General features: G+C 51.5%; 1 protein-coding gene across 1 annotated transcript in view; it reads left to right on the forward strand.

Annotated features, from left to right (window-relative positions):
* The window catches only part of IRF4 (interferon regulatory factor 4), a 17742-nt gene extending 4199 nt beyond the window's left edge, over positions 1 to 13543 (forward strand). Inside the window, exons 5-9 of the mRNA XM_024766405.1 lie at positions 503 to 667; positions 2728 to 2835; positions 4781 to 5134; positions 7512 to 7624; positions 10191 to 13543. Of these exons, the coding sequence (XP_024622173.1) occupies positions 503 to 667; positions 2728 to 2835; positions 4781 to 5134; positions 7512 to 7624; positions 10191 to 10334 (884 nt within the window). The 3' untranslated portion in view covers positions 10335 to 13543. The remainder of the gene's footprint in view (positions 1 to 502; positions 668 to 2727; positions 2836 to 4780; positions 5135 to 7511; positions 7625 to 10190) is intronic.
* Positions 13544 to 14747: the final 1204 nt, after the last annotated feature.

Raw genomic sequence — 14747 nt, forward strand, 5'->3', positions numbered from 1 at the left:
AGAGACCTACAAGCAAAGCAGCAGAACTCCGTTTCTGCTCTTTGTCAATCTGCCAAACCAAATCCCGGGTCATTGGATGAACGTCTCAGTTTCCACCTGGTGTTGCTGGTTGGAAGTTAGGGAGGGGAGGGTGGGTGTGTCTGCCTGTCGGTTAGACTCTGAAATCTGGGAAACCGACCTTAGAGTCCAAGATTTTGGGAGCAGGGCTTTATCATGTGAAACCGCAGGGCAGCTGATCCCTGCAGACGCTTCTGATGTGAATCACAGCTCTGTTTTATTCACTGTGCTGGTAAAGGAAGGCACATTTCCCTGCGGTACTTTGGTGCCAGGTTTACCCATATGATGAAGCCTCACATAGGTCATCACTTTACAACACTGTCTCCATTGTGCCTTTTGGTTCTTCATGGCGGGTTTCCACCAAGCCTCTTTGGAAGATAAGGGAGCTCCCGAGGAGTCTGGGGGCTCCCCGAGGCCATCCCCGGGCTGGTCGCTCTCCGCCCAGCTCCCCTCTGGCCCTTCCAGCAGGCTCACACCTACATGATTCCGCCCCACGACCGAGGCTGGAGAGAGTTCGTCCCTGATCAGCCCCACCCGGAGACTCCGTACCAGTGTCCTGTGACCTTCGGGCCTCGCAGCCACCACTGGCAAGGCCCAGCCTGTGAAAACGGTAAGGAGGGAGCTGGGGCAGTTCCTGTGGCCAGAGGGCCTGGCCCCGCCTGGTCTGTCGTCTGTGCCGTCCCACGGCTCTCACCTCCTCCGAGCCGCTAGGAAAGGCCCCGCATGCGGTGAAGGAGGGAAAAGGCCCCCAGAGGAGGACACCGAGGTTCACTGACGCCTGGTCTGCTGTGTGCCAGGACCCAGGCTCGGGCTGCCTCGTGGAACCTTCTCTAAGCATTGCAGGGATCTCGCCAGGCCCCTGAAAACCGCCCTGTTTTGTCTAGGGATTCGCTCACAGAATGCAAGCAACGTGTCCGAAGCTACGGTGAGAGTGAGGGCTGGGTTCAACTCCAGATCTCCCAGCTCCGGGGCCAGGCCACGCAGGACGGGGTGTCAGGTTTCAGACGGGTTGGCTATATGTTTTAAATTAGCTACTTAATAAGTTAACATGTTTCTGCCTTCCTGAATAATCTTAAAGTTTATGTTTTAATCTTGGGCAAAAAGTAGTCGGTTTTGTCAGTCTTCCCAGAGAAGACTAGACTGTCCCTTAACGCTGACTGTCTCTGTCTACACTTCTGTGAAGTCAGCGTCCTGCAGCTGAGCCCAGGCACCCCTCCACAGGGACACCAGGAGATCATCGCGCTGGTGGATTTCTCTCAGGCAGTGGTGTGCCCACGGCAGTTGTCACTGGGATTAGAGGTGATAGTAAGAAGGGGATGAATAAATACTATGAAGAAAACAGAAAAGCTCTCCCCAAAAGGGCGCCCGGTCGGTGTTGGCGCTGGACTAGATTAGATGTGGTCCCCCGGAGGCCTTCCCCAGACGTCAGGATGAGATCTCTCAGCGAAAGCACTGATTTGCTAAGTGCAGAGGAGATTTCACACAGTACGTTCGTGCAGGAAAGCACAAGCTTGCAGGACTTTTGAGCTGTTATTGAAATAGAAATCCTGAGCTCAGTCAACACACAGATGGTCTTGTGTGTCCTGGGAGTATTTTCTCCTTTTTCCAGCCGGGTCCGGGTCACTCTTGGCTTGTGGGATTGAAGATGTATGCCATTATTTAAGATTTGTATTGAGTGGCGTGTTTACAAAAAGGCTGAGAATTCGGTTGTATTAGCTTCTCAAGAGTGATTTGCAGTGAAGGTTTGTTTTCCGTACTGTAGTGAGGGAATCAGCTGACGTTGGACGGGTTTCTGGAATTCAGACCCGGGTCCAGGGCATGAGCTCTGCTGAACTAGTGACCCTGGTGAAGAGACAACGCCTAGAGCTGTGAGAGAATCGACTGGTGGACACATCTTGAAGCATAAGTGACATTAGATGACGCGCCCGCACAACCAGGTTCTACCACATACTTTCTCTGCTGACATTTAACACAGCACACGGCAGCTGTGCCGGCAGGGACACGGCTCAGCCCCTCCTGGTTCCAGAAGCAGCGGCGAAGGGAATGCGGACAAAGCCACGGGCAGGGTTTTGATCCGGCTGTTGGGCGTCAGATCTCACGTAGAGAGACCTGGGCTCACAGCTCTGCCGCGAACTTGCTGTGTGAACGGGGGTGAATCACGCTCTCTCTGAGCCTCGGTTACCCTGCGTATCAGTGACGGAGGAATGTTGGTCAAACGGCACAAACTTCAGTTAGGAGATGAATACGTTCTGGGCTTCAGCCTGGCGAGCACAGTTAGCAATGCTCTGCTGTACTGAAAGTTGCTAGGAAAGTAGGTCTGAAATGTTCTCAGCGTGCACGCACACACACACAGGTAATGATGTGAGGCGCGGAGGTGTTGACTAGCAAAAAAGGGAAGGAAGGAAGGAAAGAAGGGAGGGAGGGAGGGAGGAAGAAAATGACAGAGGGCGACTCCAATTTCCCTCCGGCTGTGAAAAGGCTCCTCCCTCCTTCAGCCTTGGTTTTCCCGACTGGACCTCGGCCTCCTTGCCTCTCGAGGGCCCAGGCCCTCCCCCACCGGGCTGGTGCACCCCCGGGGACCCGCGGGCCCCCCTCAGGGAGCCGCCTCCGCTCCCTCTGCCTCCGAGGGGCTCTGTCTAGGCCGCATCTGATTTTTATTTGCAAATGCAGGTTGCCAGGTGACAGGAACCTTTTATGCTTGTGCCCCGCCCGAGTCCCAGGCCCCCGGGATCCCCATAGAGCCAAGCATAAGGTCTGCCGAAGCCTTGGCCCTCTCAGGTGAGTGGGGCTCCCCGGAGGCGGCGTCTGTGAGGGTCCCCTCGCCTTTGGGTGGATTCGTGGGGTTGGTGAGCTCAGCTGGGGCCTGGAGCGGGTGGACGCCTCTGACTCCCAGCTGGGAGAACGAGGTTAGCACAGTCAGCACCGAGAGGCCTGCAGGCTTAGCCACAAACAAACAGTTGGCCCCATCGGTGTCCCGGGACGCGAGCTCTGGGTTCTCCGTCCTCATCACACTTGGTGCCTCAGTGAGGAGCACCTTGCATCATGTGTCTTGCAAACAAATACAGATCAGATCTGGCTCTTAGAGTCTCTTCGCTAAAGGAATCCCCATACCTCGGCGGTCTCGCCTGTTTTAAGGAAGATACCTGAGGTTTACCGAGCACGTGTAGTGTATGTAGATTTACTTTTTAGATAATGTTCTGATTGCTTTAAAATGAGATTTGCGTATATTGAAAATGGATAGCTTAAGCTGCAGAATTCTCACCTTGCCCCCTTTGAAAATCAGCGACAGAAAACATAAGCTGAATTCTCAAGGTTTCAGGAGAGGAGAGCTGGGGGCCCTTCCTTGCACCCAGGGGAGCTGGCCCACTGTTAGGCTCCTTTTGGTTCTGAGACTCTGAGGGAAGCTTGCTGCCTTCCTTCTTAGCTGCTCCTGGACAGTGGAGGGAGGAGAGGTTTCTGAGCAGAAACGCCTGTTTGTTTTTAGGAACTTTCAAACCCTTTTCTTGAGCACATAAGACTTGTGTGGGTGCCTGAAGAGTAGGAAATAAACAGCTATTTATATCCCCGTGACCTCGTGATTTCTGATGACGTTCAGTGAAATGAAACCTCGAGTGGCCGACACCCACTCCTTGGGGTTCACAGCGGCAGGAGTCACAGAGGAGGCTTGAGGCAGTGATGTGGGTTGTTTGAGTCTCAAAACCTGCCCTTGAGGGATGAGAGGCTTTTGTGGGTTTCTCTGGGTGTGCGCAGTACAGACTAGTTACCAGCCTGGCCCGTTGATCAGAGGACTGCCACCCGCTCAGGTTTGAACCCCACAGTTACTGTGGGAGCTGTTGCCTCTCGGGAAGCCCTTTGGCACTTCAGGTCAGTGGCCCTTGGCAAACCTGGCTTGGTCCTTTCAGCCCATGGGTCGCATTTTAAAGAAGGTTCTAAAATCAGCAAAGTTTCAAAAATGAGTTCATCTCGTTTAGTGTTTGAGAAGCACAGTTCTAGAGCCAGCCTCAGACTCAAACACAAAGCGAAGCGGGTCTCAGCGGACTTTACGCTTGGGACGTTTCCCTCACGAGGTAATTTTACTATACAAGTGGTACGTATACAGTGGAAAAATAATTTAGAAATCAGAAAAGCAAAAAATGGAAAATAGAAACGTCATAGTCCCACCACCCAGAGATCACCACTGTCAAGGCTTATGCTTCCCAAAACTTCAATGCGTACTTGGATGTGTATAATTTTTTTAATGTAACTGGCATCCTATTGATATTTTAGGGTAGTTTTGGATATGTGGACATATTTGCTTTTTTTCTGAAGCACCGTTGTACTCTTTTTGCTGGTAGAAATTATTTAAACTTAGGGTTTACTTCTTCCAAACTCAAAACTGATTGCTGTGCTTAAAATGAACTTTCGTTCGGTGGCACATGACTCGCTGTATTAGACCTAAGTGTTGCCATCACCGCCCCTGTGCTCTTCCCCCGCCCCCAAAAATCGATGTCCCATACATTTGGAAAATGCTGAGCTAGAGGACATTACCCAGACTCGTACAGAACTTCTCCACCACGGGGTGAGTCTCCGGGAGGGACGTAAGGCCTTTCAACATCCGCCCCCCCAGGCCCCTTCTTACGAGCGTCCCACCAAGGACACTTTGCTCTGGGCAGTCATTTGGCATCCTGGTGGGCACCAGCACCTTGACTCCTTAGCACTGACCCCGACAGGTCTGTGTTTGCAGACTGCCGGCTCCACATCTGCCTGTACTACCGGGAAGTCCTGGTGAAAGAGCTGACCACATCCAGCCCCGAAGGCTGCCGGCTCTCCCACGCCCACACCTATGACGCCAGCAGCCTGGACCAGGTCCTCTTTCCCTACCCGGAGGACAATGGCCAGAGGAAGAACATCGAGAAGCTGCTGAGCCACCTGGAAAGGGGCGTGGTCCTCTGGATGGCCCCCGACGGGCTTTACGCCAAGAGGCTGTGCCAGAGCAGGGTCTACTGGGACGGGCCCCTGGCACTGTGCAGCGACCGGCCCAACAAGCTGGAGAGAGACCAGGCCTGCAAGCTCTTTGACACGCAGCAGTTCTTATCAGGTGAGGTGGCGTGTGTCTGCCGGAATGGGCCCTACCTGTGAGGCTTGGGGAGGATGGAGCTGGCGACGGCACGCCTGCCACAGGGGGCGATGGCCGCAGGCCACTCCCAGCAGGTCTTCCTTCTGTGAGGCCCTGAGCCCGCGGGGCCCGATCCCAGAGTAGGTCTCCTGTTGGTCCTCCTGCCGCCCCATCAGAAGGGCTGTGGAGGGGGATTGTCGGGGGCTGTGGTTCAGGCTGAGGTCTTGAAGCGCCGGGATTCATCCAATACTCACCAACTAACAAGCTTCATACTTCACCGGCCAGTGTGTTCTCAGCAAGCACACCTGTTGGTGTTTCAGCTCTTTTAAGGGTCCTAGAAAAATCATAGGGTTCTAAGTACACTGTGAGCGTCCGTGGTTCTGAGACGTATCAACCCCGAGCAGATGCTTTCCAGCAGCTGGGACCACGGCGAGCGTGTTGAACTGATTTTGCAGAGGGGAAATTATGAGACGGCTTTGAGTTGTTTCTAGGTTTCAAGTCACATTTTCCAGAACCAGTAGGTTTTGTTTTCCTAGTTTTGATTTCATGACAATTCAGTCAGCCCTGGGCCGGCTTTTGTGAGGCCTTCGGCCACCTTCTGGTGGAAGGTGGTCCAGAGTTTCCACTTAGCTGTCCCCATTCACAGTGCTGCTTCTGGACGGAGAAGCGGTTGCCCTGCTGGCTACTGCCCGTCCTTCCTCAACCTCATTCTTAACTCTTCTCATACAGGCGCGTCCTCAGGAACACCCTATGTCGTTGGGCTGTCACGGGCCCCTCCTTTCCCTGAAGCTGCTTCGTGATTCAGTTCACGTGAAGCACAGAGCACCTGTGAGCTCCACCACCAGACACTCGCTCAGCCTTTGGGGCTCAAGTGGCCCACATTTGCTCAGGCTCCTCCAAATTCTCTTGCTGCTCCAAACAAACATGTCCCTGGATGACCCACCCTACCCCAGAGGCAAAACGGGAGGAAGAGGGAGAGCTGGGGCTCTGGTCTCCAGGCAGCCCCTCCCGACCCAAGCCGCGAGCTGCCTCCGAGCGGACTGTTCTGTCCATCCTGGGGCCCAGCATGTGGACCGAGGGGGGCTCCAAGGAGGGGCCGAGGGCCGTACCTCTGGGGTCTGAAAGAGCCCTGCCTTTGGATCTCCTCCAAGGCCGTGGGTCTTGGAAGCAGAAGACATGCTGGGCCGGGGGCTTCATCCAGGGAAGGGGCCCGCTTCTCTGGCAGGCGGGATGCCGGCAGTCGGCCTCCCGGGGCGGTGTGCTCGCTCATGCTTGCGACCAAGAGCTGCTCTGGCTTGGCTGCTTCCTCTGTGCCCAGGGCAACCTCTTATCTTGAAGTGTTTACTGAGGTTCAAGGAGGAAACTGTGAACTAAAAGGCTGCAGCTGTGCAGACCAGCCCCACAGTCGCGGATTCCCGCGAACATTCTCGAGCTACCAGGCAACTCGGCCGACTTTTTCAGAGAACTGTGCCAACGCGGCAGGCGTGGGTGTCACCTCCCACCTCGCACTGTGGAAGCTTTGCACACGTTCTGCCGAAGTCGGTTAGGTTTGATTTGAATTCTGGAAGAGAAAAAAGCAGGAAGTCAAATGGTCCAGTGAGTGAGCTAGAAACTTTTCTTCGGTTGAAGAGAACAGTGGAAACCTTTGAGATCCACCCATTCAGGCCCCGCAGGCTGCTGGGACAGCCCCGCCGCGCAGCGGCTCACGTCTGACAAGGCGGCAGCCGCAGCTCTGCACAGGGGCTAGCGCCTGCGTGAGCGCACTTCTGCTGGGGACCTGACGTTGACCCTAGAGGACAAGCAGGACAGCCGGAGGCCTGAGGGTGGGCAGGGAGAGTGTCCCGTCAGGGTGAACGCAGGCGCCTTGGGGACACGCATCCACAAAGGTGGGCCCGGCGCTTCATCCAACGCCGCCCTCCCATCTCAAACCCACGGCTGCCCCTGATGGGCTCAGCCTCCCAGATTCTGTGGTGCCCGAGTCACGTGGACCGCGGGTTTGAGGGCTCGGCAGCTCTGAGATGAGGTTTCTAAGTCATCCTGGCTCAAGTCAGAAAAGTCTGATTTTAAAGCACATTTTCTCCGTGTGTGAGGGACTCTTTCGGCTCCATTTCCTTTTCCTCCTTCACCCCTTCCTGCTGCCCTCACCTCCTCTGGGTCCAAGGCTGCAGAGCAAGGTGCGTGGCCCCCTTGAAGTGAAGGCGGGGCTGCGGGAGAGACCCGCGTGAACGCGCGTGCGCACTCCTGCGTCTGCTCCCACTGTCCCCCCTGCTCTGGCCTCCAGGTCAGCGTGGGCTCCCTCCCCAGCCTGCGTCCAGCGCTCGGCTGGCTTTCTGAGCGGTTTCTCTTGCACTCTCTGCAGAGCTCCAAGCCTTTGCTCACCATGGCCGGCCTCTGCCAAGGTTCCAGGTGACGCTGTGCTTCGGGGAAGAGTTTCCAGATCCCCAGAGGCAACGGAAGCTCATCACTGCTCACGTGAGTGTCCAGTCACCTTCGGGTGTTTGAGTTTCCCTGACCCTCGTCAGGGGCAGGGCCCCATTTAGAGGAGTTCAGATGAGAAGTAAGTGTCCAGGGACCTGGGCAGAGGGGGATGGAGGGAGGGAAGGTGTCCAGTGAGTGGTGCAGGGGTGCAGCCCAAGGACCATGTGCCTCCCAGCCCTGGACATCTGCTCATCACCGCTGGGGGTGACCTCCAGCCCTGGGCGGCACCCATCCCATCTTTTTTATTTTTCAAGGAAATTGTCATATTCCCATTTTACAGGGTTTTCAAAGGATGATGCTAAAAGTTGCCCTTTAAAATTCTTCACGTTTAATATTGCTTTTAAAATGCCAACCAGCTGATCTTCACTTGAAGGGAAAGTTTTTCCTAAGTGGGAAGCTGTCCACTGACTTGAGTATTTTGTAGGCCCCCTCCTAATGTCCCCCCAAATCCTCTTTTATCTCTGGATTTTTAGAAACTATTTAATTTTTGGAAACCAAGGGCCATGTGCTATTTGGAGGCGTGAAATCTCTCAAGGGCGTCAAGTCGCTCAGGCCACGGTCATGTTCTCCAGCAGAGCTTAAGACGCATTCACCTGTGCAAAGGAAACATCTTTCACAGAAAAGGAAAGAAAAAGGGTTAGATAGATAACATGTAGCATTAATTTGCCACAGAAAACAGAGTTTTGAATACTTAAGATTTTTGAATCTGAAATTTGAAGACTCTGTATTGCTACATACCTGCAAGGGTTATTAATGGGCCCAGGTAATGGGCAGCAACAGGTAAAAAGTTACATCAAATAATAACAGAATTCAAGTCAGATTTTATTTTATTTTTTTTAACATCTTTATTGGAGTATAATTGCTTTACAATGGTGTGTTAGTTTCTGCTTTATAACAAAGTGAATCAGCTATACGTATACATATATCCCCATATCCCCTCCCTCTTGCATCTCCCTCCCACCCTCCCTATCCCACCCCTCCAGGCGGTCACAAAGCACGGAGCTGGTCTCCCTGTGCTATGTGGCTGCTTCCCACTAGCTATCTGTTTTACATTTGGAAGTGTATATATATCCATGCCACTCTCTCACTTCGTCCCAGCTTACCCTTCCCCCTCCCCATGTCCTCAAGTCCGTTCTCTAGTAGGTCTGCATCTTTATTCCCGTCCTGCCCCTAGGTTCATCAGCACCATTTTTATTTTAGATTCCATATATATGTGTTAGCATACGGTATTTGTTTTTCTCTTTCTGACTTACTTCCCTCTGTATGACAGACTCTAGGTCCTTCCACCTCACTACAAATAGCTCAATTTCGTTTCTTTTTATGGCTGAGTAATATTCCATTGTATACATGTGCCACATCTTCCTTATCCATTCATCTGGCGATGGACATTTAGGTTGCTGCCATGTCCTGGCTATTGTAAATAGAGCTGCAATGAACATTGTGGCACATCTAATAATGTTCCTTATTGAAATCTGAAATAAAACACTATCTAATCTTAAACACACACCCCCTGCTTCTTGATTATAAAATCAAAAAACAACCAACCCATAAACAGAAATATAGTCCCCACAAACTTCAGAGTTTTCTCATGGATTCTCTCCAGCGATCGATAGATTTATTGATATAATAACTGATTCTTGTTAACAACTGTCAAAGGACTAAACGGTCTCGGTCCTGGTGAGTAACATCTCTGAAAGCGGTGGTGAGCCCCTGCGTCTGAGTCTCAGGGCTTGGACACACCGGCCTGGCTTGATGAGGACGTAGCCCCAGCTGGGACCGTGAGCCCGCGTTGATGGAGGATGGATGCGTGTGCACCCAGGAGTCCTGCTCCTTTTATTATGGATTTAGTTTTCTTCAGTTACCGCAAATGAGTGACGCTTAAGTCATTTTATGTCACATAACATAAAGGCTCACGTTACTAGCACAATCGATTGGCTGAAAGCATTTGGATCTCCCAGGCGCTGCAAATTCAGGAAAAGCTGAATGTTGGATACTTTCTGGTGAATGCGGTCCACGCTAATAACCAAACTAGAGGAATCTTGGGTCAGTTAGCTTCTCTTTTTCCACAGTAGCAGTTTTGCTGCTGTTTGGTTTTGCTTCTTTCTTGCTTTTATCTTTGGTTTAGAAATATACAGATTACCAGGTCATCCATGAATTGTAAATCACTGAGCCCCTCATCCCCGTCAAACTGCAGATGTGGAAAAATAAATCCATTGGCCTAAATTATCCGATTACCTTAAATTTACCTTTAACTTGGTCGTTTTATCCGATTAGCTTCATTCAGTCCTAGTTTAACGTAAATTTCAAGCGGCGGCTGGTTTACAGGTACCATCTTTCCCTTTCCCTTCAACTGAAACCCAGAATTAAGTCTATTCTGCTTATAGGTTGGTGTATGCAAGGACTCACAGAAAGTCAGTTCTCCAGAGGCTCCCAGTATGACGTGTTTTGATGAGTCACAGCACCTAGCTTTAGACTTGACTGTACCCGTAGATGTGGAGGGTTATTACAGGACGTTAGTTAAAAGAGCTCAGTAACAGCTTTTTTCAATCTTTCACTAAAGGTCGAACCTCTGCTAGCCAGGCAGCTGTATTATTTTGCTCAGCAAAACAGTGGACATTTCCTGAGAGGCTACGACTTACCTGAGCACGTCAGCAACCCCGAGGATTTCCACAGGCCCATCCGCCACTCCTCCATCCAAGAGTGAGGACGCCAAGACCAGAGACGTTGCTTCATTGCAAATGAAGAGAACAGCTGACTGAACCCCTACTTTTTCTTTTGAGGAATGTGGAAATTGGGGCTTCAGTCCCACACCTGAGGAAAACATTTAATTGACAGATGAGCTTTTTCCAAAAGGAAGAATGGTATTCAGGGTCTTCTGTAGACCCTGACGATAATGTGAAAACTGACTGAAATGTGTTTACATTTACTGAAATGCCATGTCCAGTTTGATGTGGACTCTTTCTTGCATGAAGACTGAGAAACCTGTGTTTCAGTGCTTACCACTAAGGACGGCATGAAGGCGCCCAAGTGCCGTTCTGTTTCTCAGGGAAGTAAAACCTAAGTTTGAGTCTGCTCTGCCCACAGGAGAAATGTACCAACACCTTGGTGTTGGACGGCTGCTCTGTAGGAAATGCTTGCTGATAGAAGGACGCAGACTCAGCCCTGGGGGTCCCTCCCCAGGATGGCCCCCGCCCACCTCCCATCCACACTCCCTATGGCCCCAGAAGCTAGTAGGCGAGACTCCGCTGTGTTTTCTTGAGCCAAAAGCATTAGGGCCGCCCTGAATAGAGCATTTTTTCTACCAATGACTGGTTAAGATAGTTGTCTTTTTGTCTCTCGTTCTATAGAAATTATTGCTAAAATTTTTTTCCTTAAAGACAACAACAAAAAAAAGACAGCTCAGCAATCCGAGTACTAAAGGTGTATTTTTGAAACGTGGTCGACATTTCCCCTCTGCTCCTGCTTGTTTGTTAGGCGACCAGTTACCACGGCAACACTAAGAGGAGGAGCCCCTACTTGTCCCGGTGGCGAGTCCTGTAGGGAAGGGAGACCAGGGCTTCACAGGTTGAGTAGTTGCAGGCTCAGTGAGCTGCTTTGCTTATCGGTATATTATACGCTTCCTCATGCCAGAGACGGTTTGACAGGGCCTTAAAAATGCTGGGCTTTTTCCAAATACAGCTAGCTCTTCATAGAATTGCTAAGATCTCCACTTGCGTGCTTAAACCTGATCGCTTATTTGTTGTTCCTTCTGGAAAAGTAGAGATATTTAGACTGTGATGTAGCAGCTGTATTTCTGTCATACTGGGAAATAACTGCTGTTACTGTTAGGCTCCGCACAGGACTTGATAGTTCTCTTATTCTAGTCTATATTTTTAATTCATTCAACAAACTTGCATTAGACAGATTGGAGCTTTTATCCAGCTTAGTAAGCAATGAAGCCTGAGAATGTCGTTTCTTTCTGTTTTTTCTCTTGAAGAAGTTTTTAGGGATAAAATAATACATATCAACTACAGAAAATATAAACTGTATAAAAGGGCAAACACCAAGTGAATCTTCCTTTTTTCCAGGCCAAATCCTCCTCCCTAGAGCTGTCCACAAGAAGAGTTTGATTCTTCCAACACGTTTTGCTTTTCTATAAATATACATAAACTTAAAAAACCTCGGGGGTCTTCGGTGCACTCACTTGTATGCAGTGTTCTGTTAATCCCACGACACAGGTTCACCTCATTCTTCTCAGAGGTGGAGCTTCAGAAGCCACCTCGTGGTCACCAGCACAGCTTAAGGTGCATTAGCCACTCGGAACAGACACACTTGGACAGTAGATGGTATTCTGTGGTCTGCAGTGACTTATGCATCTTATAGATGCGAGTATTGGGGGTATATTACCCCAAGGGGGAGACAGATGAGCCACTAGCGCCCAGAGCGGTAGGTGTGTCCCGGCTGTGCCGCCCTCCCGGCTCTTCAAGGAGACGCTTAGTTTCAGTTGTTGTTGTGGGCCCTTTCCTTTTTCTCCCTTTTCAAACATTAAGCTGCTTTGACTCTGGAGTTACATTTTCTGGAAAATGCTGTTGGCCTGGGCCAGGCCCCCTTCCCACCTCCACACTCAGGTGCGTTGGCGTTCTTTCGTTCTGAGGGATCCAGAGCGTGAGGGGTAAACGGACTAATTATGAAACGGTCCCGATGAAGGATCCTGACCGCTGTCTCAGGACATTTGAGAAGGGGCCTCCTTCCCTGACAGTGGCCTCAGCAAACCAGAGTTTAGTTTGTTCGCAGAGTTTAGATGCTGCAGAGTTTAGGCCCTTGTTATTCGAAGGAGCTTTTAGGTTCGCAGGAGGAGAAAGTGTAGGCCACAGGGACGTTCCTGGCTTATTTCTTGTTCTTGAGATCTAGGAACACCATGGGCAGTAACTGGTGTCTTCCGGAACACTACGGAGAGCTCGTTGAAACCAAGGCTTTGGAAGCCCCTCGGTCACCGTACAGAGCACCCAGAAAGACGGCCCTGTTTGAGACTGCTCCCCTGGGAGAGAGCGCACCACGGTGTGGGAATCACCTACACCGGCCGTGAGCAGAGCGGCATCCGTGAGGCTCAGGTGTGAACAAGATCTTCTTCCTGTGTCACTGCGTGCAAGCCTTGGTGCAGGTCTGCCGTGGGCCGATGTCCATGAGGCTGGTGATGGGGTTGCATCCACAGGGAAGGCTGCACCAGGGAAGGTTGTTTTTGGGGTTTTTTTTTGCATGAGTCATTTTTTTAGTAAAAATCCAGACACAGTTCAAAGCCCCTTCCGTTCCTCTTTGGTCACGTTTCTCCCCTTTCTCCACGGGCGAATGCCTCTCTGACGGTGGCGCACTTCCCCAAGCTCTGTATTTTAACACGCGCCCCCCTGAACGGCTTGTAGCTGGCTGGCGCCGATCTCAATGCCGCTTTCGGGCCGCCCTGCCATAGGCATCATTGGGCAGCTTGCCTTTTCCACGGCCCGTCTCAGAGCTGGACCCCCGTCAGTGTGCTCACTGCGGTGGGAGAGCCGTCACGTGAATGCAGTGAAGGTCGGCTCTGCTGGTATTTCTCTTCCCGGCTTTCAGGAGGACATGTGTGTGGAGTATGGCTGAAGCGCAGGAGAGACGGGCCAACCTCCTCCAGGGTCAGCTCACATCTTGCCTTGGACCCTTGGAGACGGGAGGGGCCTGACAGGTCGCGGGTGCCCCCTGCGTCCCGCTCTGCAGGCGGAGAGGGCCACGTGGCTCCCTCACCCCGATGCCGCGCTGTGCAGCCGCCCGGGCGCCAGGCTGAGTGTTCCTTGGACAAGCGTACATCATCGTGTCACGAATTCTGCTGTAAATCGCTTTTCAAAGCAGACTGATATTTGTGATAACATGGCGTTTTAGATACTTGATAAATAAAGACCTTGTAAAAAAGTGATCTGTTATGGGCCCGTGCGTGTTATTAATCCCTTATCTGGATAGCTTTTTAATACTTCCTCCTTCTGCTGCGTTCGGCAGCCTGTTTCCTTCCTGGTTCCCGTGAGCCTCGCTAAAATCAGATCTCAGAGTGCGCAGCTTGTTCATAAACACCTGCCCCCCGCGCCCACCCTCCGATGCCCGCTAAGCAGGACAGGAACGCCCCTCGCCCCCTGGCTGCGTCTCACAAGTTCCCGCAGAGCCGAGGACACTGTGTCAACATTTCCTTCGATTCTGTCGCTGTTGCTAAAGGGCAGGGGCTGTAGCATCTTGAACGTGGAAAATGACATAAAGCCGTGTGTGGGGAGCACAGATGAGGCCGTGAGCCCTCCTCCCCCGGCTCTGGCCGCTGTGACCCGCCCTTCAGCCCGCCAGCTCCTGTTCGCGGTCACAGTGTTAAAATCCTTGCAGCGAAGATGGAGTGGAGCTGTCAGCAGTGACTGCACTTTGCAGCCAGGAGCCCAGAATGTTAGCTAAGAACAATTTTGGATGTGCTAAGTGGTAACCAAACAGAAATAATGGGAAAATAAACTATGACACTGCTTTTGGGGGCTCTGTCTGCTCAGAAAGTGTGGAAGGATGTGAGTCAGTGTCACAGCAAGCTTTTTCACATGATCTATCAACTCATTACAGCTGAAAGAAGGTTTAAAGGGATTCTGTGCCCTTGAACTTGTTCTCAAGTAATTCCACACCTCTGTCAAGTACCACATTTGTAAGATTTCTTCACACACAGGGCACGTTTGGCTGCATTGGATTCAGTTTCCTTGACAAGTAAAACCCTTTTATGTGGAGTGCATGAGCAAAGCATGCCTCTGCCAGAAAAAATCATCACCTTTCACATCATCTCTCTGGAAAGAAACTCCAGGGGTCATACTAGGTCATTTTCTTCTAGGAGAAGCTATACCTAAATTAACCCTGGCAGCTGGATCAACATCTTCTGACTTAGAGGAGAGTTATGAATTCAAGGCTGTTACAGGCACCTGGAGAACTGGGAACTCTTTCAGTGACCCCTGTCCCCCAGGGGACAGCGTGTGTCCCATGGCTGTCCTTGGAGCCTTCCTGGAGGGCAGAGGCCTTGGTGCCGTCAGCAGGCATCTGGCACGATACATCATAAAATTCATTTTACCCCAGTCCTTGAGCAAACGGTCAGGAGTTTAGAATC

Source organism: Neophocaena asiaeorientalis, unplaced genomic scaffold (genome assembly GCF_003031525.2).
Source record: "Neophocaena asiaeorientalis asiaeorientalis breed wild unplaced genomic scaffold, Neophocaena_asiaeorientalis_V1.1 scaffold8, whole genome shotgun sequence".
Classification (NCBI taxonomy): Eukaryota; Metazoa; Chordata; class Mammalia; order Artiodactyla; family Phocoenidae; genus Neophocaena; species Neophocaena asiaeorientalis.